A 21187-nucleotide genomic window follows, 5' to 3' on the forward strand; every position below is an offset into this window, starting at 1 on the left:
GAAAAGAAAATTGGGTAACAGTTATTAGTTAATGAGTTGACTGTCCTTTTGACAGTGAGTTGAAATTGTTATATTGGGTGACAGATGCTTCAAGTTGGGTGGAGTATGGGGTGGTGGTGGGGGGATCAAAGTTGATATCGTAAGCACTGCACCAGTTTCAACACACACATGGTAAAAACCACCCTACGCACGACAACGGCCAATCCCTGACCAGGCTGCTGAATCACGCAGCATCTCTAGATGCCCAACACATCGTCCTTATAGACACACAGCTCAAATGGCAGGGATCTCCAACGTGAACAAAAATAGAACCATCCGGGTGATGACATGGAATGTAAACGGGCTCGGTAATAGCATTAAAAGGCGATTGGTCCTGCAGGCACTGAACCAAAATTCCCCAGACGTAGCTTTCCTAACGGAGACGCATCTCGCTGGTACAAAGTGCACGCTATTTAAACGCTCGAACTACAGACTGGCATTACACGCCAGTTTTACAATGGGATCGCGAGGAGTATTAATCCTAGTACACAAAAGACTCCCATATATACCAAATACTGTTACACAGGACACGGGAGGCAGATTTGTACACACGACAGGAACCCTCTGGGAACGCACCATATCCATGACCGCTGTATATGCACCACCCAATCTACTAACCCCTCTGACCAATGACATTACACCCCTACTCGCTATCAACTCTGCAGACCTTACACTAATTGGAGGAGACTTCAATGAAGTAATGCATGTAGACATTGATATGATAACTGGAAAAGGAGCTTGGGGTGCGGTGGGCCCAGGCGGCTCACCCGAGAAAGGAGGGGGGATGAGACTTAGACCCTGGGAATGGTCAGCGGATGAGGGGAAAAGGAGGAAATCTGCGCCTCGGAGGCCCTCTGGTGGAGGAGGCGGAGCGAAGCCAATGGGGGGGGGGGAGCCAAGATTGAGGAGAATTGACCAGGGTAGTGGTCAACTTTGAAGGGTGGTGGACAAAAAAGCTGTTTCATGGCCCTGAGGGGGTGGGGAGGGGCTCTGGGCAAACATCATGGGAGCGATTAGGGCGAAAAAGCCTGTGAAAGGAAAGGGGGAGAAGGGAAGACCTATAGTTCAGGTCTCCAGGGGGACGGTGGGGGGTCGGTGGGGGAGGAGTTAGTGGAGGTGGGGATCTCCTCGGGTGCAGTTCTAGGGGTGAAATAGATGCAGCACATGTTCCCGGTGACCTGGTCGGGCGAAAACAGATAGAGGCGCAAAACTGGGGGGATACTTTTAACGGCAGCGAGAGAGGTGTCACAGTTCAAGTGGGTAACCCATAACGTCAGGGGACTCCACTCCCCTCTGAAAAGAAAGAAGTTGGAGCAGTTCACAAACCGGGGAAAACCGGACTGAGGGATAGAATGGCGGAAATGGGTTTGAGGGATGTCTGGAGGGAACTCAGAGGGAATGCGGAGGGGTATACCTTTCTCTCCGAAGTTTACGGGACACAGTCCAGAATTGATTATATCTGGGTCTCTGCCACTCTAGTGGGAAAAGTTAAGGAGATGGAGGTTGGCCCCATGGGTATAGCGGACCACAAAATCCTATCTATGCAGCTGGAATAAGGGGGAGGCGTAGGAGGGTGTGGAGCTGGAAATACCCGGAGCATATACTGAGGGACCCTGCTATTAGGGAGGAGATGGAGGGTAAGATGAGAGAGTTCTTTGATAATAATAAAAGGGGTGACACGGGAGAAGACATGAGGTGGGACGCGTTTAAAGCCAATATGAGGGGTGAATTGATAGCATTTAACGCACAAAGGGATAAACTGATGCAGGCCCTGGAGAACCGGCTGGATGCTGAGGTGGAGGTGGCGAGGAATAAGGTGGCTGGAAACCCAAATAGGCAAAACCAGAGGGAATCCAGGAGGGCAGTAGGACAACTTGGGATCCTACGCACAAAAAATCAGAGGGGGATCTACTCCAGGTTAGGCAAAAATGTTATGCCAGAGGGAACAAATCTGACACACTACTGGCGCGCTTGATTCAGGGGACGACCTCAAAAAACATAATCACGGCCCAGACAGGTTCACGGCATCATTTTACAAGGCTTTTGCCGGAGTGCTGGTGCCCCAATTAACTTATCTCTTCAACTCCTTTAAGGGTAGTGGACACATAACACCATCCATGCAAGAGGCCAAAATCTCTCTTATCCTGAAACCGGGTAAGAACCCCCTCGAAAGATCCTCGTACAGGCCAATAGCGCTCATTAATGTGGACGCGAAAATTTACTCTAAGATTTTAGCTAATAGGCTTGAGGTGCTTCTTCCGGTCCTGATACATCAGGACCAGGCGGGATTTATAAAGGGAAGGCAGACAGTGGACAATATAAGGAGGGTAGCACATGTAGTGGAAAAGGCGGAGAAAACCAGCACCCCAGCAGCGCTTCTCTCGCTTGACGCTGAAAAAGCTTTCGATCGGGTGGAGTGGTCTTTTCTCTTTAGGACTATGGAAAGAATGGGCATAGGGGGCACTTTTCTGCAAATGGTAATGTCTAATTACGATGGTCCGCGGGCACGAGTGGTGGTTAATGGCTCAACCTCGAGAGCGTTCCAGCTTCAGAGGGGTACGAAACAGGGGTGTCCTCTGTCGCCCCTGCTATATCCGATCTACTTGGAGCCCCTGCTCCAGGCTATCCGAGATTCGGACGGAATACAGGGCATCCCATTTGAGGGCAGACAGCATAAGGTAGCGGCCTTCACAGACGACATGTTGCTCGCCCTGACTAATCCTATAAATCTAGCAGTCATAGTAAGGTTTTACTAGAGGAATTTGGAAACGCGTCAGGGTTGCAGATAAACATGAATAAGTCAGAACTGATAGATCTGTCCCTAGGGAAGGAGGAGAGAGAGGAACTAAAGAAGTCAACGCCTTTTGCTTGGCGTCCGAGGGGGATTACATACTTGGGGGTCAGAATCACCCCATCTCTCTCAGGGTGGTACAAGGCTAACTACCCCCCATCTTGGGAAAAATTAAAAAGGATCTTAACAAGTGGAGGACATTGAGGGTGTCCTGGTTCGGGAGGATGGCGGCTATAAAAATGGTTTCTCTGCCGAGGCTACTGTACCTGTTTCAGGCAATCCCCCAAGCGGTTCCGGATGTTTTTTTTAGGGAGCTCCAAGCTATTACTAATAAATTTATATGGGAGGGGAAAAGAGCTAGGGTAAGTAGGCAGCAACTTATGGCCCCAAGGAATACAGGGGGATTGGCCCTACCCAATTTCCACCAATATTACGAGGCGGCACAGTTACGAGTGATTAGGGAATGGCTCCGGGAGGAGGAAGGTAAACATTGGGTTAAAATGGATAGGGCGGTGGCAAGGCATGACTTGAAGGAGGTACTGTGGTTACCCAGACATTTTCCACCCCCGGGCTTGAGAGGGGGGCATTCAAGAGGTGGCGAGAGGGGGGTTGCTGCAGGATGCGAGATATGTTTATGGGGGGCAAATTAGCACTTTTTTAGACTGCAAAAGGGATTTTGCAATAGGAGAGGGAGAGAGATTGAGATACTCCCAGCTTCGCCACTGGCTTCTACATCCCGGCAATAGGGAGGCGGCAACTAGATCTCCGACCCCCTTTGAAAAATTCCTCATGACTAATGAAGGCGCCAAGGGCCTAATCTCTCAGCTGTACAGAATTCTTGACGAAGCCACCTTAAGGCCACAGTGGGCATATATGGAAAGGTGGGAACGTATTTTGGGCAGGGAGATAGAAAAGAGGGAATGGGAGAGTCTGTGGAGAAAAATTCCTAAACAGGCGAGAGCCGCACAAACTCGGGAAATGTGGTATAAAATTCTATTTGGGTGGCATTATACTCCAGCGCGCTTACGCAGGATATACCCCGAGTCACCAGGACTATGCTGGAGGGGCTGTGGGCAGGAGGGGACAGCGGAACATGTTTGGTGGAGATGCCCCAAAATAGCCCCTTTCTGGACAATTGTCAACCAAGCGATGGAACGGGCGTTTGGGGCGTGGGGGTGTACGCCCCTAGAATGGTCCTTATTGGGTTTGCGGCCAAAAGAAAAGACAGTTGATCCTAGGGGGAGGGAGAGAGCACGGATAATGCTCATTTTAGCTGGGATGACACTTAACGCCCAGAGATGGAAGAGTCCAAAAACACCATCTTTTCAAGACTGGCTGCGTAAAGTCTGGGATCTGGTTGCACTGGAATGGGCCACATATGCGATGAACAATGCAGTACAGACTTTTGCGAGGGAGTGGGGTGAGGTTCTTTCCTTCCTGAGAGACGATTTCAGAGCTGGTTGGCGGCCGCAACGCCTCAGGCTTCTGGACTTGGCATGACCCTAATGGAACTTGACGAAGGGTCAGGGACCGCCGGAGTGATTATGGCAGCACCGAGGAGGGGGAGGGGGAAGGAGTTGGGGGGGGGGGGGAGAGTTGGGGGTTGTTATGTTTGTTAAAAAATTCAATAAAAAAAGTAATTTAAAAAAAATCAGATAGAAAAGGCTTAGGGCCAAAGTCAATGGTTCAAAAGTCTTTTGCTCAAGATAATAGGTTCAATGTAGTTTGCGGTAGAGTTTGTGGCACAGATTCCGGACAAGGTTGGTTTGTAGAAAAGATAGTTCAAAGAGAAGAGAAGGACAAGCCCAAAACAACGGATAAAAGGTGCGCTCCTTAAAACCCAAGCAGGGTCCAACCTTCCTGGCTATTCGGCCCACTGTAGCTCTGTACAGCGAATTTGACCAGAGAAGGGGTCCTGGCTTGAAGTTTGGGCGAACTAGTTGGTCCCACCAGCTCAAGGGAAGAAGTTTCCTGGAGGATCTTCTCTGTCATCGGATTTGGAGATTCGGACCTGCAGCAGGGCTTCCCGGGCAGTTCAGTCGTTGTAGGGGTCCTCTTCTTCCAGTTCCTCGTTGGTTCTTTCGTTCCAGTGGCGACTCTGTCTTTCCAGTCCCAGAAACCTGCTTTTTATGCAGTTTTCCCCCATTCATACAGGTTTGCTGTCAATCATACAGCAGGGTGGCTGGCCTGGCAAGGCCAGTCCCCTTAGCCAATCAGACAAGAGTGTGACTCAAAGACAACCCTATAGAGTGTGACTCAAAGACAACCCTATGTCACTGCACTGAAGGCACTGTGTAACACACACAAAAAAGGGTGCACATGGAGTAGGTGAGGCTCCAGTGCCCAAGATCACACAATCAGTAGAAATACACATAGCAAAACACATGTAAGAGTGGGAAAAAAGGCTCACACTCTTACCAGGTGAAAAAAAATAATCCTAGAAATCCAGCAAAGCTGCTGGGGGACTCTTTAACTCTTTAGGTAAGGGAAATCAACCATTTATGAGAATTCTCCCTAACACTCGCCCCCCCTCTGACTAAGGGACAGGAGGATTTAATCCACTCCTGGATGAATCTCTACCTGGAGTCGGTTATGAACATCCTAGAGAGACCATCAGAATTTTGGTGGTGACATCCTGCTCTGTGCTTAGTGGTAAAATCAAACCCTTGCAGGCAGATTGACCATCTTAGCAGTTTTGGATTTCCCCCTTTCATTTGCATTAACCATCTCAAGAGTTGGTGGTCAGTTTGAATCACAAAAGTAGATCCATACAAGTATGGTCTAAACTTCTTCAAACTCCACACAATGGCAAAACATTCACGCTCTATGGTTGCCCACCTTGTTTATGGTTCCTTCAGTTTCCTACTGATGAAGCAAATGGGTGCTCCCTACCGTTCACATCCAGTTGACTAAGCACTGCACCTATACCTATATTGGAGGCATCTGTCTGCACAATGAAGGGTTGGTGATAACCAGGACCTCTTAGAACTGGAGCTTGACAATGGGCTTTCTCCAGGCTTTCAAAGGCTTGAGTGCACTCCTCATTCCATCTAACCTTTTTAGGGAATTTTGAAGAGGAGATCACATTCAAAGGAGAAGCTGTGGTCCCATAGTTCTCAATAATTCCTGTAGTACCCAGTGAGACCTAGGAAAGCTCTCACTTGGGTTTGAGTAGTAGGGGTGGCCCAGTTTTGCACAGATTGTACTTTGCTGGGCAATGGCCTTATCTTACCACCTCCTATCTCATGATAGTGACTGCATTTAGAGCTCTATAGTCCACACAGAATCTCAGTTCCTTGGATCCTGCCTTTGGTACTAGAACAACTGGACTAGACCATGGACTTGTAGAGGGCTCTATAACCCCGAGATGAAGCATCTTGTTGACCTCTCCTTTGATGTGGGATCTCATATGTTATGACATTCTGTAACCCCTTCTTTTGACAGGTAAACAGTCACCAGTGAGAATATCATGTTGGCCCTAAGGGGTCAAGCCTGGTGCTAGAGAAAACAGGGAGGCAAATTGTTTTTAACAGAACTTTGCACTCCCCCTGTTGTTCAGAAGTCAGTTGAGAAGAGAGATTAACTCCTTCTATCTGTTCATCTAAAGGTTGGCCTTTGAGGGGCTCAGGTAGAGGTTCACTCTCCTCTTCCTCTTGAGCTGAATCTAGAAGCAAAGCTCCTACATCCGGTCTCGAGACATATGCCTTTAAACGGTTGGTGTGAAAGACTCTTAGGTCTGCCTTAGTCCACCAGATAGTTCACCTCTCCAAGTTTGCCCACAACCTTGAAGGGTCCTATCCACTTGTCCTGCAAGGCCCTCTGCCTTGTTGCCACCATAACTAATACAAGCTGGTCTTGAGAAAACTCGACCATGTTGGCCTTCGGGTCATGCCAATGTTTGACCAGAGCCTGACCTGCTTTCAGATTATAACTTGCTTCTGCCGTCATGTGTGACATTCTCTTCCGGAGACCTATCACATAGTCAGTCACTCTGACTTGCTTGGGGGAAGGAGCACTCTCCAACGCCTCCTTAATCAGGGCCAATGGACCTCTGACGGGATGGCCATAGAGAAGTTGAAAGAGACTGTAACCTACTCCCTCCTGAGGGACTTCTCTATATGCAAAGAGAAGGCATGGCAGTAGAAGGTCCCACTTTTTCTTAAGGGGTTCTTCTAAAGCACCTATCATGCTCTTCATAGTTCTGTTAAACCTCTCCACCAATCCATTGGTTTGTGGATGGTAGGCAGTAGAGAACCTGTAAGTGACTCCACAGTTTTTCCCATGGCTTGCATGTAGTGGGACATAAAATTGGATCCCCCGTCAGATATCACTTCCTTAGGAAAACCTACTCTGGTAAAAATACCAAGAAGAGCCTTAGCACAGCCTGAGCCATAACAGTTCTCATAGGTATGGCTTCTGGGTATCGTGTAGCATGGCCTACTATAACCAGGATAAACCTGTTCCCTGAAGATGTGTGCGGGTCAAGGAGACCAACAGTGTCAATGCCCACCCTCTCAAAAGGAACTCCCACCACTGGGGAGAGGCTCCAGGGTTGCCACATTCTTGGCTCCAATCTTGCCAGAGGTTTGGCAAGTGTGACAGCTCCTACAGAATTTGTCCACTTCTGATCCCATCTTAAGCCAGTAGAATTAGAGAGAGAGCCTTTCCTTGGTCTTTTTTGAAACTCAAGTGACCAGCCAAAGGCAATTCTTTTGCAGTCCCCAGGGGTAGACTCAGTCGGTTCACTGTAGAAGAGGCCATCTTCCCAGCTTAACCTGTGCTTCCCAACTTCCTGCCCAGCAAGTTGGTTAGCAGCCTGTTGTCGAATACCTTTGAGAGTAGGACACTCTCTCTGTCCTTTGCTGAAGTCTGCCCTGTTGGGTCCACCTTCTGCCAGTAAAGACTGCAGCTCAGGATGTTGAACAGGGTCAAGATCTCCAACTAAGACAGTGTCTTCCTCCAGATCTGATTCTTCAGATGCTGGTTCAACCACACAAGGTCGCACCTCACACTCTGTCTCAGCAGGTAGAGTAGTCACAGGTATGACTTTGGGCAATCTTGGTGATGTCCTTGTTGGTAGCACAGGGGTGCTATCTGGCTTTTTCCTGGAGGTCTTGGGTTTCCCCTTTGCCTCTGTTTTCCTAGAAATAGCAGTGAGCAACTCCTGTGGAGTGGGAGTGATATTTTCTTCCATCATCTCCTCTGGAGAGCCTCTCAAGGTTCTCTCCCTTGCAGACCTTGTGAGCTCCTGTTTCCTTTTACTGGGAGGCTTGGGGGTGCTTGACACAACTCCAAGAGTTGTAAGGTCGTTACCTAACAGGACTCTCCCAGGCCCTTCACTCTGCACACTAACAGGTATCTTACACTCGAAGAGAGCTGGTAACTGGGGAAGCATTTGCACAGGGCCTCCAGCTAACTTGGTGAGGCGTTTGGGTGCCTTAGCAACATCCTCCACCTTGAAAAATGATTCATCCACCACAGTTATGCTGGCTCCAGTGTCTCTGATGGCAGGGGGTTCCTGACCATTCACAAGAACACTATTTTTATAATACTCTTTAATATTATCTGGGATGGAATTATAGACATCTAAATTCTGTTGTTCCCACAAGCCCAGGGACACTAAAGAAACACTGACTGAGACTCTCATGGGATTTTCACCCAGCAGGTGAAAGTTTCCACTTGCCATAGGTACTTCTTCCTCTGGGGAGAAGGCTAAGGAGACAGTGTGGACCCCTGATGGTTTACCCTTACATCTGGGATCCCCTTTCACATGGTCAGTTGACCCACAAACATAACATTTCCCAAATGTTTTGATGAATGGGGGTTTGTTCTGACCTCCATTGGTTTGGGTCCAGATGGTGTACTAGCCTGATTTGGTTTCCCTTGTGGCTTACCCTTATGTTGTTGTTTGTGGCCCTCTTTTGGATTGGCGGTATTAGAATTTTCTTTGTTGTCTTTCTTTGGTTGTTTCCCCTCATCCTTTTTCTGAGTAGCCCCAGAATCCTTTTGAGTAGCCCTGTTGGCAACCCACAAGTCAGCAGCCTGAGCTAGCTTCTTTGGATCTATCTCCAGCAGACATCAAAAATAGACTCCAACATAACAAGATTTCTCATTCCTTCATAAGTGTTTACTCTGTAACCCTTAATCCAACCATCTATGTTTTTCAAACACGCACATACCCAGGTAGCCCAAGGGGTACCATCATGCTTTTTGAGGGTCCTAAACCTATTAAGGTACTGGGAAGTGGTCTTCCCGAATCTAGCAATCAAAGCTAGCTTCACACATTCATAATCCATCCTATCCACCTCCCCCAACTCCATCACAACATCAGATGCAACAGTGGGTAGCCAAGAGAAAAGCGAGGGAAGTGATTGATTGCCTGTGAGACCTTGGATAGCATGGTTATATTCAAAGATTGCTAACCAATCTAAATATCAAGCTTAACCTCATACATACCCACAATTTCTTTAGGCATACAGGGTCTCTTAGGACTGGAAGACCTAGAAGACTCTGGGAGAGAAGCATTTTCAAGAGACAATCTTTTCATTTCAAGTTCATGATTCAACTCTATTTCTCTGAGTTTAAGTTCTTGGTGTTTTTGTTCAGTTTGAGCATTTAAACGTTTGAATTCCAGTTCAAGCCTCATTGTCTCTAGAGCAATGAATTCAGGACTGAGTGTAGGACTTGTGGGGGTCCCAGTGGACAAGGGTTGAGGTTGCTGAGCAGACAAGGGAGCAGAGAGACCTACATTAGGAGACACATCTTCCTCTTCTAACTTTTTTTATTTGTATTTTTTATTTGTTTGGCTGAACTTAATCAACCTTTCAAATATGAAACAATTCATTAATACAGTCATTAAAATCAGTTAAAACAATTTAACATAATCAAAATTATCAAAAAGGAAAGAGAAAATAACAAAAGGAACAAAACCCAATTACATATCATTCATAATAAAAAAGCAAGTGTTTGACTGTGAGGACTAATCAAGTGCAGATTCTAGCATCAAACAGTTCAGGAAATTAACAGTTGCAATTTGTAGTGCTGTACAAGACGAATTTAGGATAGCTCCCCAACAGTCTCGCGGGTCTGGGTTACCTAGATATTTGCAATATTTGGTGAAATGTGTTGCTCATTGATCACACAGAGACACACATTCAGTGATAAAGTGAATTAATGTTTCATGAGCATCCGACGACATACAAAAACGACAGATATTGCTTGTAGGTGGTAAAGGATTGCGTCTGGCTTGTATATCTCTTGTGATCCATAAGTTAAACCTCAAACGTAAGATGCCAAGCCGATATTTTGGGGTTGGAGAGAGCATCAGATAAGGTGCTAAGGTTCGAATTTTTTTTATGTGGAAACCTTAGACCATCCCCATCTTTATAACGCAGGCAGAGATCTCTTGTTAAGATCCAATCAGTCTGATACATTTTTAATTTGGCTATGTCAGGGTTTGTTAGTAGGGTTTCAATTGAAACCTCTGCATTAGCCAAAATGTGGTAAGCTTTTGTTAGCCAAGTGTGTATGAAAACATGTGTGACAGAAAACATATAGTTAGATAATAATTTCAGAATTGAGATATGGTTAGTTGAGAGTAAACATTTCCTAAAAATGGCGCAGACTCGCCAATTATGAAGTGCCTGCAATAAAACTAGACCCAGCTCAAACCTGATCCACGGACAAGGCGTGCATTGGGAAAGGTGTAGAACATTCCTCCAGAATTTGGCTTCCCATAGCACAAATAACGATGAAAGATCTTTGAGTTGTTTCTAAACCATAAAGTAATGTGGGCACAACTTTCACGTTCCAGAATTGTAGAGCAGGATTAAACGAGAATTTGCCATACTTGGCCAGTATAGTGGAGCCCTGTGGAATTGCTGTATCCACTTTAGTACTCAAATGTGTGATATGACCAGAGATGTGAGACTTGCCTTCGAAAACCATCCCAAGATAAGAATACTGGGAAACCACGGATAGAGGAATCTGGTTAATGTGCCACAAATGGGTCACCGGTTTGTATCTTCTTGGACAAAGCGATACATTTTGGGTTTTGGCAGTATTTACTCTTAGTTCATTACAATGAATATATGTGTGGAAGGCATTCAATAGATTCTGCAAGCCAGAATGGGTTTTGGAAATAAGAACCAAACCATCAGCATACATTAATGCTTTGATTGCGTGGTTATTGAATTTGGGAGAATATGAGATGATGTTTTCGAAAGCAAGTTTCACATCTTGAATAAAATAATTGAAAACAGCCGAGGCTAGAAGACAGTCTTGTTTGAGTCCACGTGCCGCAGCGATACTTGGGGACAATCTGCCATCTAAAGAAAGACAGATTTGAATAGAAGTATCAGTGTGTAATGCGCATATTATGTTAAATAGAGTAGGTGGGCAGTGATCGCGAAGTAGTTTGGCAAATAAAAGTGGTCTGCTGACAGAGTCGAACGCAGCATGGAGGTCCACAAAAGCAAAAAAAACTTGCTGTCTTGTGGCATGGCATTGTGCTTTAAGTGCATTTAGACAAAATAAATTGATGGAAGTGCCTAAACCAGCAACAAAACCTGATTTCTGGGGATCACGTAGATGACAGTTGCTGATCCATGTAATGAAGTCACGGAGAATGAATTTGCAGAAAGGTTTGCTGGAGCATCCAGTAGAGCTATAGGGTGGTAGTTAGATGGTAAACTACGATCGCCCTTCTTGAAAATAGGAATGATTAATGATGTCTTCCAAGAAGGAGGAGTTGTTTGAGGCCTTAGGATGTTACGAAAAATGATATATAGAATGGAGGCCCATTCAAAGGGAAAGTCCTTAAAGATCATGTTTGAAAGGCCGTCAGGACCAGCGGCCCGAAACGAACTTGCTTTCATGATTTGTTCTTGAATCGAACAGATCGTAAAGTCGACTTTCCATGGGGGAAGGATTTTTGGGTCATATTTGTGACTAGTGAATTCTGGGTCAGCATATAGGGTCAGAAAGTGGGACAGCCATGCAGAATCCGATACCCTGTTAATCTGCCAAGCACCCTGTGAGTTAGGTGTCTGAGCGTGGAGTAGATGCCACATGGATCTTGAGTTTTTGTTCCTCATTGCCCTAGCCATCGCTTCACTATCTTGTTGGTAAAGAAGGGCTTTTCTGCCTCTAAGCCAATTCTGGTATCTGCATTTGATGATGGTGAGGTCATGTCTGCATGTTGGAGAGTTTAATCGCAAGATGGCTTTTCATGTTCTCCGATAGTCAGCTTTGGCTGATTGAATTTCCGGGTCAAAGGAGTGTTTGTGTTTGCCACTCAACCGTCTCGAGGTGGTTATAGTGTTAACAAAGGGATGTAATAAATCAGAATAGTGTGCTGAGTGACTCAATTGGACGTTATATTCAACACTGTTTTTAAAAGATGACAGGGTAGATGGATTCCAGCGCACACGTGATCTTGCTGAATTGTCAGTCAGTTCAGGAGTAAATTAGCAAGTTTCTGCATCAGAACGAGGCCACTGAATAAGCATAGATAGCAATCTATGTTCGCTATATACTTGATCGATGATGGTTAGATTGTCGATAAGTTGAAACAGTTTAGAGTTCACATAAATGTAGTCATTGGTACTCGAGCTGGAGCCCCGATGCCAGGTATGTTGGGGTGGAAGATCGCCTGGGACTGCACCATTGACCATATGGAAATTATGCTGCAACATGAAGGAAGACCACATGGTTGTTGCGCGATTCAAGCGCGCTTGATTCCAACAATCAAGATTGATGTCACCTAGGACAATTGTGTGTGATATATGAGGAGTTATTAATACCATGTCGAGAATGGAGGCTAAACCATCATAGAAAGATTCATCAGTTTGTCCAAGCGGTTTGCGATAAATATTGACCAGTGCAATGGTGAAGGAATGATGGATAATCTTCACCAATTGGAAATGGGCTTCCACTGAAACCCATGGTGCAACAGTAAGGCCCATCTTCGAATTAGCCGCAACAAGGAGACCAGAAGAAGGCCTGCCCTTGCTAGGAAGGGACGGGAGCAAGGTGAGATCAAAGCCATCCCATATAGGAGGAGTGAGGAGCCAAGATTCTTGTAGGGCTATGATATGATAGGTATGGGATAAGGAGGACATAGAAATGTGTAAATGAGCATGTCCTCGGGTGTTCCAGCTAGCAAGTTTCAGAGGCCATGAAGATGAAACAATTGGTGGTTAAGTTGAACAATAAGAGGGGTTGGCTGAGTAGCTAATAGGTTTGTTGGTGGAGCTTTGATAGATGTTGGCTTTAGTCTTGGGCACTTGTGTCAGGCTTGATGGGGGCTCCGGATCTAGAGCTAAAAGGAAGCCCAGATCAAACAGTTGCATTTTGCAACGCCAAATGGAGTTCCAGACTACACCAGAGGGGATGCGAAGTCTGACTACAGATGAACAGGTGTCCGATACAAATTCGATCTGGTCTATGTCATGGGTAGATACGTCTTGCAAGTCCTCAATATCACCAAAGATGTTCAAAACACTAGATCGATTCAGGTCATACCTTGGAAAGTTCCCGTCTCGACACTTAAGAATGAAAGAGTGAGAGACGGGCCGGGAGGACAGTGGAGATTTGAAGGATGATTTAGTAGAGGTATTTGACATAGGCCATTTAGAAGAGGACACCAAGGGAGTCGCTCTAAGGCAAGAGCGCAGAGCATTTTCTTCATCTTGCATTGACATCGCTGAAGAAGAAACATTACGACTGGTCAGATCATAGTCATCATGATGAGCCTGCGTAGACCCCAAACGCAAAGCCAAGTAGGCATCAACACTGGCTTTAAGATCAGAGAGGGCAGAAACCGGAGGAATGTGTGTTTGGGGTATAGGTAGGATGGGGGGAGTTTGAAAAGTAACATTTTTTTTTGCGGGAAGGGCAATCTGCAAAGTATTTGCTTGAGCTTGTCGGGCAGGAGCTAGGTCAAAGGTCGTAGAGGTTGCTGCAATTTGATGACCCGTAGGGACCTGCAAATGGCTTAAACGTGATGCCAGATGGGCATCAATACTGGCTTTATAGTCAAAGGACGGAACCACAGAGGTGGAACTGGTATGGGAAATCGAAGAGTTCAGTAAAATTTGAGAAGGCATAATTTGTATTTGCGATGGAACATTCTGGGCAGCCAACGGATGGGGGGCTCATGTTGTTCAAGTGATTGAACCAGTTGGCTTAATGGGGAAAGGGAGACTGGATGGCTAACAGGGGGGAGGGGGGGTGAACTCGCAGAGGGAACTGAAGACACCTTGTTGGTGGGGACAGACGGGGGTTGAGGTGGAGGTGCAGGAATAGTGGGTTTGGAGGGCTGCCCTAGGGCTTTGAAGAAGGCCGTGAGGGTATGTCTAGAATGTTTCAAACCAGCCACATTTTTGGTTTTCTTAATTGCAGGGCGCGGTTTACGACTTGGTATTTTGGCGATGGGAATGTCTTTTGGTGCCGTAGAGTCCACAAAAGAGGAAACTTGGGGGGAATTATCGCAGGAAGCAAAGTATGTACATGGGGGGAGGCATCTGAAGTTGGGACAGGCAAAGGACTAAGAGATGGGGCAGGATAAAAAAGAGGGGCAAGCACAGGGTCAGCAGGGGCAATCCGAGGGACAGGAAAGGACACAGGATTTGAGCGGGGCTCAGGAATAACAATGGAACAGTTGGGAGGGCAGAAGCATGATCAGCAGGGACATCTTGCAAGGGTGACACCGATGGAGGGGAGAGAGCAACAATAGGATGAATGACACCTGGAATGGACGGAAGGTGACTGGTCAAAGGAACAATGAAGCAATCCAACGAGGGGCAGTTGGAAGCTCGTTCATCAGCAACAGCAACATCCATGCTGTTGATAGGCCGGGTGTGAGAGTGAGTGGTAAGGGAGTTAGTACACGGAAGAGTGATGGAAGGAGGGTCATGAGCATGTAGCCATTTGGCAAGTTCTTCAAAGAGAGCAGATTGGTTAGACAGTTTATGATCAATGTTGTCATATAGTTTGCTCATGGTGGAAATCGCCAAGTTAATAGAAGTGAGAGCTGCCTGAATGAAAGCAAGCTGTTGAGACATGGGATCTGTTGGCGGTGCTTGTGGAGCTCTTGGCGTAGCCAAGGCAAATGAATGTATAAATGAAGAAGAGTGAAGGACTGAGGAATGGATAGATATCCCTGCCAGATCTTCTTCCGACTTCGAGGGGGTAGGTGGTCCACTCAAGGACGCGTGGATGGAAATGGCGGAAGAGTCATGAAGCAAAGAAGGGAATTGTATCGGGGAAAGGGCAGACCCTTGGTGTGGGGCCAAGGCATTGATATTGACAGAGTTAAGGATAGTGATATCAGACAATGGGTGGAGGTTCACATGGGCCTGCGGAGTGCGGCAGGCAGAAGGAGAGTTATTGGTAATGCAGGATGAAGCATTGGATCCAGGTGTGTGCGAGACTGAAGGGTGAGTAGACACAATCATCTGAGAAGCTTCACGCATTACAGGTGGAAAAGAAAATTTGGTAGGTGCTATAGGGCCAAAGGTGCGGGGTGCTAACAAAGGGGTCAGTGCAAGGGCAGAAAAGAATCTTGGTGATGGGGCTGCCACCTGGCCACACGCAGCCAGATTAAGGAGGGTGCACGCGGTGTCAGGCATACTTGTAGTGAGTATATAGGAGAGAAACACCATTCAACAGTTATCGTATCAAAGTGAAACAGTTGTATTTGCTTACTGATAAACTTGAAAGGGAGCTGCCAATACACAGGTTGAAGAAATGAAAAAATAAATGATAAATATAAAATAAAACAAACGGGGATTGCCGCAGACCGCAGTTAACGCGGGAAAGCGGTACTTATGCCGGTACTTGCCCGTGTGCGCACGCACTGTGCGTGTGCGCGGGCAATATGTAGTTAGTGAGCTAGCATAGGCTGGAACGAAGGCCAATCCCTGCAATCCCAGGGCGGGATCAGCAATTCAGAGTGTCAATCACTCACAATACACAAATGGCCACTGAAGAAACACTGAAGAAACGCTGAGATACGCTGAAATAAAGAGAAAGTCAGCGTCAATAATCGTCACGGAGTTCGTGCAGGGCACTAATGTCTAGTAGTCACAAAAGTCACCTTTCTTCCATTGGTAATGGAATCCAAGTCCAAGTACAAATCCACAGGTAATTTCTGCAGCGTAGCAAGCAGGAAAGCGGTACTTATGCTGGTACTTGCCCGTGTGCGCGCGCGCTGTGCGCGTGTGTGGTCAATATGTAGTTAGAGAGCTAGCATAGGCTGGAACGAAGGCCAATCCCTGCAATCCCAGGGCGGGATCAGCAATTCAGAGTGTCAATCACTCACAATACACAAATGGCCACTGAAGAAACGCCGAGATACGCTTTCTTCCGTTGGTAATGGAATCCAAGTCCAAGTACAAATCCACAGGTAATTTCAGCAGCGTAGCAAGCGGGAAAGCAGTACTTATGCCGGTACTTGCCCGTGTGCTCATCATTAATAGACATAGCATCATCCTCAATACTTTACACATTTGCTAGAGAGTCAGGCATTTCAGACCCACTCCCTAGACTTTGACTCTTTAACAACATTTCAACTAATTCAATCTTTTTGCCTTTGGCAGAGAGTTTCCTTTCTTTACAAATGATTCTTAAATAATCAGCAGTGTAACTCAGGAGGGTCTCCTGACTGTTGCTTTCCATATCAGACATGATTATTGTTGCTTTTTACGGATGTTAGCTTTGTGGTTAGTTGATCCAAGGTAATAGCAGCACTCTAAGTGTAATTACTATACTTTTATCCTCACCGCTGTACACCAGTGTTAGGCAGAATTATATGCAGTACCCTTTGGGAACACTACACACAATTAAGACTACAAGTGACAGTACAATTTCACCTTTGGTACAAGCCTGTACTACATAGTTATAGTGGTAGCAGTAGCGGAGCAGCCAGGCTTATCTCAAGAGTAAGTGAGCAGTACAAGATAGATACACAAAGGACAGCAATTACTATGATTCAGGCAAACACTGACTCAAAGTTTCTAAGTAAAAGAATATATATTTATTTACTTATCAGTTGTATAACAGTTCATCTTTCTAAGCAAGTTAAAAAAATCGCAATCACAAATACACCACACCACTTCCCTTAAATTCTAGACAAGTTAGGCTCACAAAATGAAGTGGGAGCAAAATGGCACTCCAACAATTTAAAAGGGAGGGAAAGACAAAGTTATCAGCAATTAGGTCAAACCAACCGGTAAGTATTCTGAGCAGTTGAACAAGAGAGGCTACAAGGTTAAAATCAGAAAGAAAAGGCTTTGGGCCAAAGTCAATGGTTCAAAAGTCTTTTGCTCAAGATAATAGGTTCAATGTAGTTTGCTGTAAAGTTCATGGCACAGATTCCGGACGAGGTTGGTTTGTAGAAAAGATAGTTCAAAGAGAAGAGAAGGACAAGCCCTCGGATTGGAGAAAGATTTCAAACACTTTCACCACAGTTGAACGAAACGGACAACGGGATTTGCACAGTACCTTAAAACGGAGAGGGAGCTGTAGCTGAGGCGGACGTTTTTGCAGGCTCACGGTTCCTGAAGCGACTGTGGGACTGATCACAAGTAGGAAGACTGGAGGGTCCTGCGCCACCCAGGTAAGAAGCCAGCAGCAGAGCAAAACAACAAATAAAAGGTACGCTCCTTAAAACCCAAGCAGGGTCCGACCTTCCTGGCTATTCGGCCCACTGTAGCTCTGTACAGCGAATTCGACCAGCCGAACATTATAAACACCTGTAAGGGTGCAGAAGTAAGGCTTGGACACAAAGGTGACATCGTTTTAGTTATAAACTTGTATTAACCAGTCAAAGGATTAGAAAAACGATACCTCTGTCCCTAAAGCTAAGAGGGGTTTCCTTGCCTCAAAGAAATCTAAAGAAAATGTCAGGATGTCAAATAAATAGTCACTGTAGTGTCCAAAAACCCTGCTTCTGACCCTAACACTAATAACTTAAATCTAATGTGCAAGAATGTTATAATCTCAACTAAAGTGCTGATGACAGTTCTTGCCAACAGAAAGTCCCCAAAGTCTCGGGTTGTCAACAAACAAAACAAGTGTTCGACAATGTTATATTCCAAAAACCAGATTATGGTCCTTTCCTCCGGATTGTGTCTGCTTTTTTCAAAAGTTGCACAATGAAAGTTCCCAGTTTTCCCGTGAACACTTCTTCTATGTTCAGAGTGTTTGTCTGGTTCACTCTTCGACTAAACACACCCCAGGAAATTCTGACAGATAGTCTCTATTAGTATCTTCCTTTTTTAACTCCTTGGGTCCCAGACCCTATGCTTTCTTGCATGATCTTCACCTTATCCTGAGACCTTCATATAGGTATGAGTCCCAGACTCGAAATGGTGTGCTATATCAGCTTAGTGTACTCGCCTGCCAAGCATATATTTCTTTCTTGTCTGCCTCTTTTGCTTTCAGGGTCACAGTCACTCTTATTCTCTGGCTCTCATATGGGTGTGGGACCCAGACTTGTTTTAACAATAGCTTAGTTTACTCACCTGCCAAGAATGTATTCCTTTGAAGAGTGTCTCTGTTTCTCTCTTGGTCCCAGACCCTCTTATTCTCTGGCTCTCATATGGGTGCAGTTCCCAGGCTCTCAGTAATGTGTCTTGCCTGCTTGGTTTACTCTTCTGCCATGCATACAATGGTTTATTTCTCTCTCTGTCACTCTCAGGGTCCCAGACCATCTTAACTCGTGCGCTGTAGTCGCTCCCTGATTCATCCTGGACATCTAGCACCTCTCAATCTGCCCGCATACCTGTTTGCATGCTTTGCATTGTATGAGCGGCGGTGCTCCGCTGTGAGGCTCTGGTAGCGTTAAGGTGCACTCTTGGTTCAGCGGCGGCTCTGCCAGTTACTTCTTCCTCTGGCTGTCGTTTCCGTACCCAGACACGTTTGGGTAGCTCTTCTCGTACGCTTCGCTGGTCACTGCTTCCTTCTCAAGCTGCGGTTTAGGTTTCCAGCAGCTTCCAGGAGGTTGGGACGCCGGGAGGGTTTCTTGGGCAGCAGTTAGCGTAGTCCCTTCGTCCTGGACTACCTTCGTGCTCCCACTTACCTCTGTGCATGGCGTCTTGTGGCGCGTCTCCCTGCTCACTGGGTCAGCGTCTCCCGGGTTCCCTCCTCGGAGCATGGCTCTCTCCATATTGGTTTCCTTCTGCTATTTTTTATTGCGTTTGACATTCGAGTGCCTTGTGCGACTAGACCTTTCACTCTGATTCTCTGGAGTGATCTTCATACCCCTGGTGATAGTCTTCTTTACAGTACTTGCATTGGAACTATATGGAAGTAAAATTGAAAATTGTGTTCTATGGTGTCTTAGTGAGCTCTAACATATTAGGTTGGCTGACTTTACTATAATCGATATTGGCACTAGTTGGAAAGAAGGAAGGCGAGTCTGGTAAAGGGAAAGAGGGAGGGTGTACAAAAACAGAGTTATACCGCGTTCTCAGGGTATGATCATCCCTAATCCCAAAAGGGACTTCCTGACCCGTGTGACCCTCTCCGAGGGGGACTATTATACTGTGGATGCACTACCCTGACCTCATGGGAAATGTCTCCTCGCAGGGGAGAAGGGACGACATCCACAGATTGATCGCACACCCTAAAACATTTGTTTCCCCCTGTGAGTTGTTTGTGAGTGGAACGCATTTTCACCATGTTATTATACAAATGTTTGATATGTAGAAAAATAGGTTTGTGGTTGCTGGTTTTATACAGTTACTATTAATGGGACATTTAACGTTTATTTGCTGTTTCTCATTCCATTTCCAGATTATGATCAGCATTTCAAGTTGAACATCAATAGAAACCACAGAGGATTTAAAAGAGTGATTCAGGCAAAAGGAATTAAGTTTGAAATTTATCATAAAGGGTAAGTAAATACTCCTCTTGCACATGTACCACTTTAGAATAAAATGATTTTAGTGACCCTTGCTCAAAATGGAAGAGAGTTGGTAGAGTGGTTGAGTTAGCATTTCAAAAAATGTGGGGGTTTGGCCCTGTGCTATTAGTAAAGGCGATTTCGGGAGATTGATGATTTTGCGATTGTTGGCTCCAGCCACACAACAGTTGGTGGGCTGAGATTTTGGCCCGAGGTCGGCATACCAGTCTGCGTTGTACTGGCAATAGTGACATTTGACCAACCACATCCATTCGCCTGCTCAGGGGTGGAGCAAGGTCCGGCCCTGTGCTATCAGTATAGGCGATTCCAGGAGATTGCCGATTGTGTGATTTTTCAAAAATAGGAAGTTATGACACTATAAAACATACACATAGGCTAGAGCAGACCACCACGTGCATGTCAGCTACAGACCTGCACAACGCTGTGTGGTACCGCTAGTAGGTATATAATTGGGAACATATTTTAATACATTTCTGTATGAGTTTATTTAATTTTCATTTTGGTTTAAGGATGTTGATCATGATGTGAATATACATACAATTGAGATGAGGTGATTTATTTGTATCAATTGTGAAAGATTCAATTTTAAACAATACACAATAAATAAGCAAATAATAAATGCTTGAATTAGCTATGCTCAGTAATGCATTTCAATAGAACATTTGCCAGGAATGGAAGAACAAGACTTCTAGCAAAAAGGTTTATAATGCTACTGTCTGAAAACAATGCTGGAATAGTTCATCCAGCAAACAAATTATCATTTTGTGACATTTCTACATCTATTTCAATTTCAAAGTAGTATAGAGAGTGTTCATATCCACTCCCCACAAATCATCCACAGTGATGCAGTACATTATACAGCAGGAAACTCTAGAACAACATTTGCTTTCTATGCACTAGTTAAACACAGGCACACCAGTCCTGAATTGCGGCCTGACAGTCTGGTATGAGAGAAGGAGCAGAGGTGGATGAGGGGAGCCTTAAAAAGAGCTGGGTGTCACCGGCATAGCACTGAAAATTGGAGTAGAAAGTAGCGATGCAGTGGAGAAGAGATGCCAGTTATTGGTTGAACAACCAGGGAGAGCGGTTAGACCCCTGGGGAACACCACAAGTAGAGGCATCCACTAACTACCCATAACTACTAAGGGCAATTATACTGACAGCCACCGATAGATCTCCAAGGTCACTGAATATGATTGAATTGACATGCAGGTCCTGGGCTCGCATAGAACACAAAGCAAAGGGGGAAGTCATCTACTCCCCACATCTCTCTGTCATACACATACCAGGAGTGCCCCTGTCCTGTGAGAAGGCCATGTCGACCTCATGAGACTCGTGAATATATTTAGATTCAGGCACCTGTTCCCCAAAGGCCAATTCTTGTTGGTGGAGGAGATGAACTCCTTGAAGCAAATCTTCCTCAGGTT

At 45.8% G+C, this 21187-nt stretch overlaps 1 protein-coding gene across 1 annotated transcript in view; it reads left to right on the plus strand.

Moving 5' to 3' along the window:
- The window catches only part of CC2D1B (coiled-coil and C2 domain containing 1B), a 2515186-nt gene that overhangs the window by 2183252 nt on the left and 310747 nt on the right, over positions 1–21187 (plus strand). Inside the window, exon 22 of the mRNA XM_069642198.1 lies at positions 19631–19730. Coding sequence (XP_069498299.1) covers positions 19631–19730 — 100 coding nt within the window. The remainder of the gene's footprint in view (positions 1–19630; positions 19731–21187) is intronic.

The sequence above is a fragment of the Ambystoma mexicanum genome, chromosome 1q (assembly GCF_040938575.1).
Source record: "Ambystoma mexicanum isolate Mex_15411 chromosome 1q, UKY_AmexF1_1, whole genome shotgun sequence".
NCBI lineage: Eukaryota > Metazoa > Chordata > Amphibia > Caudata > Ambystomatidae > Ambystoma > Ambystoma mexicanum.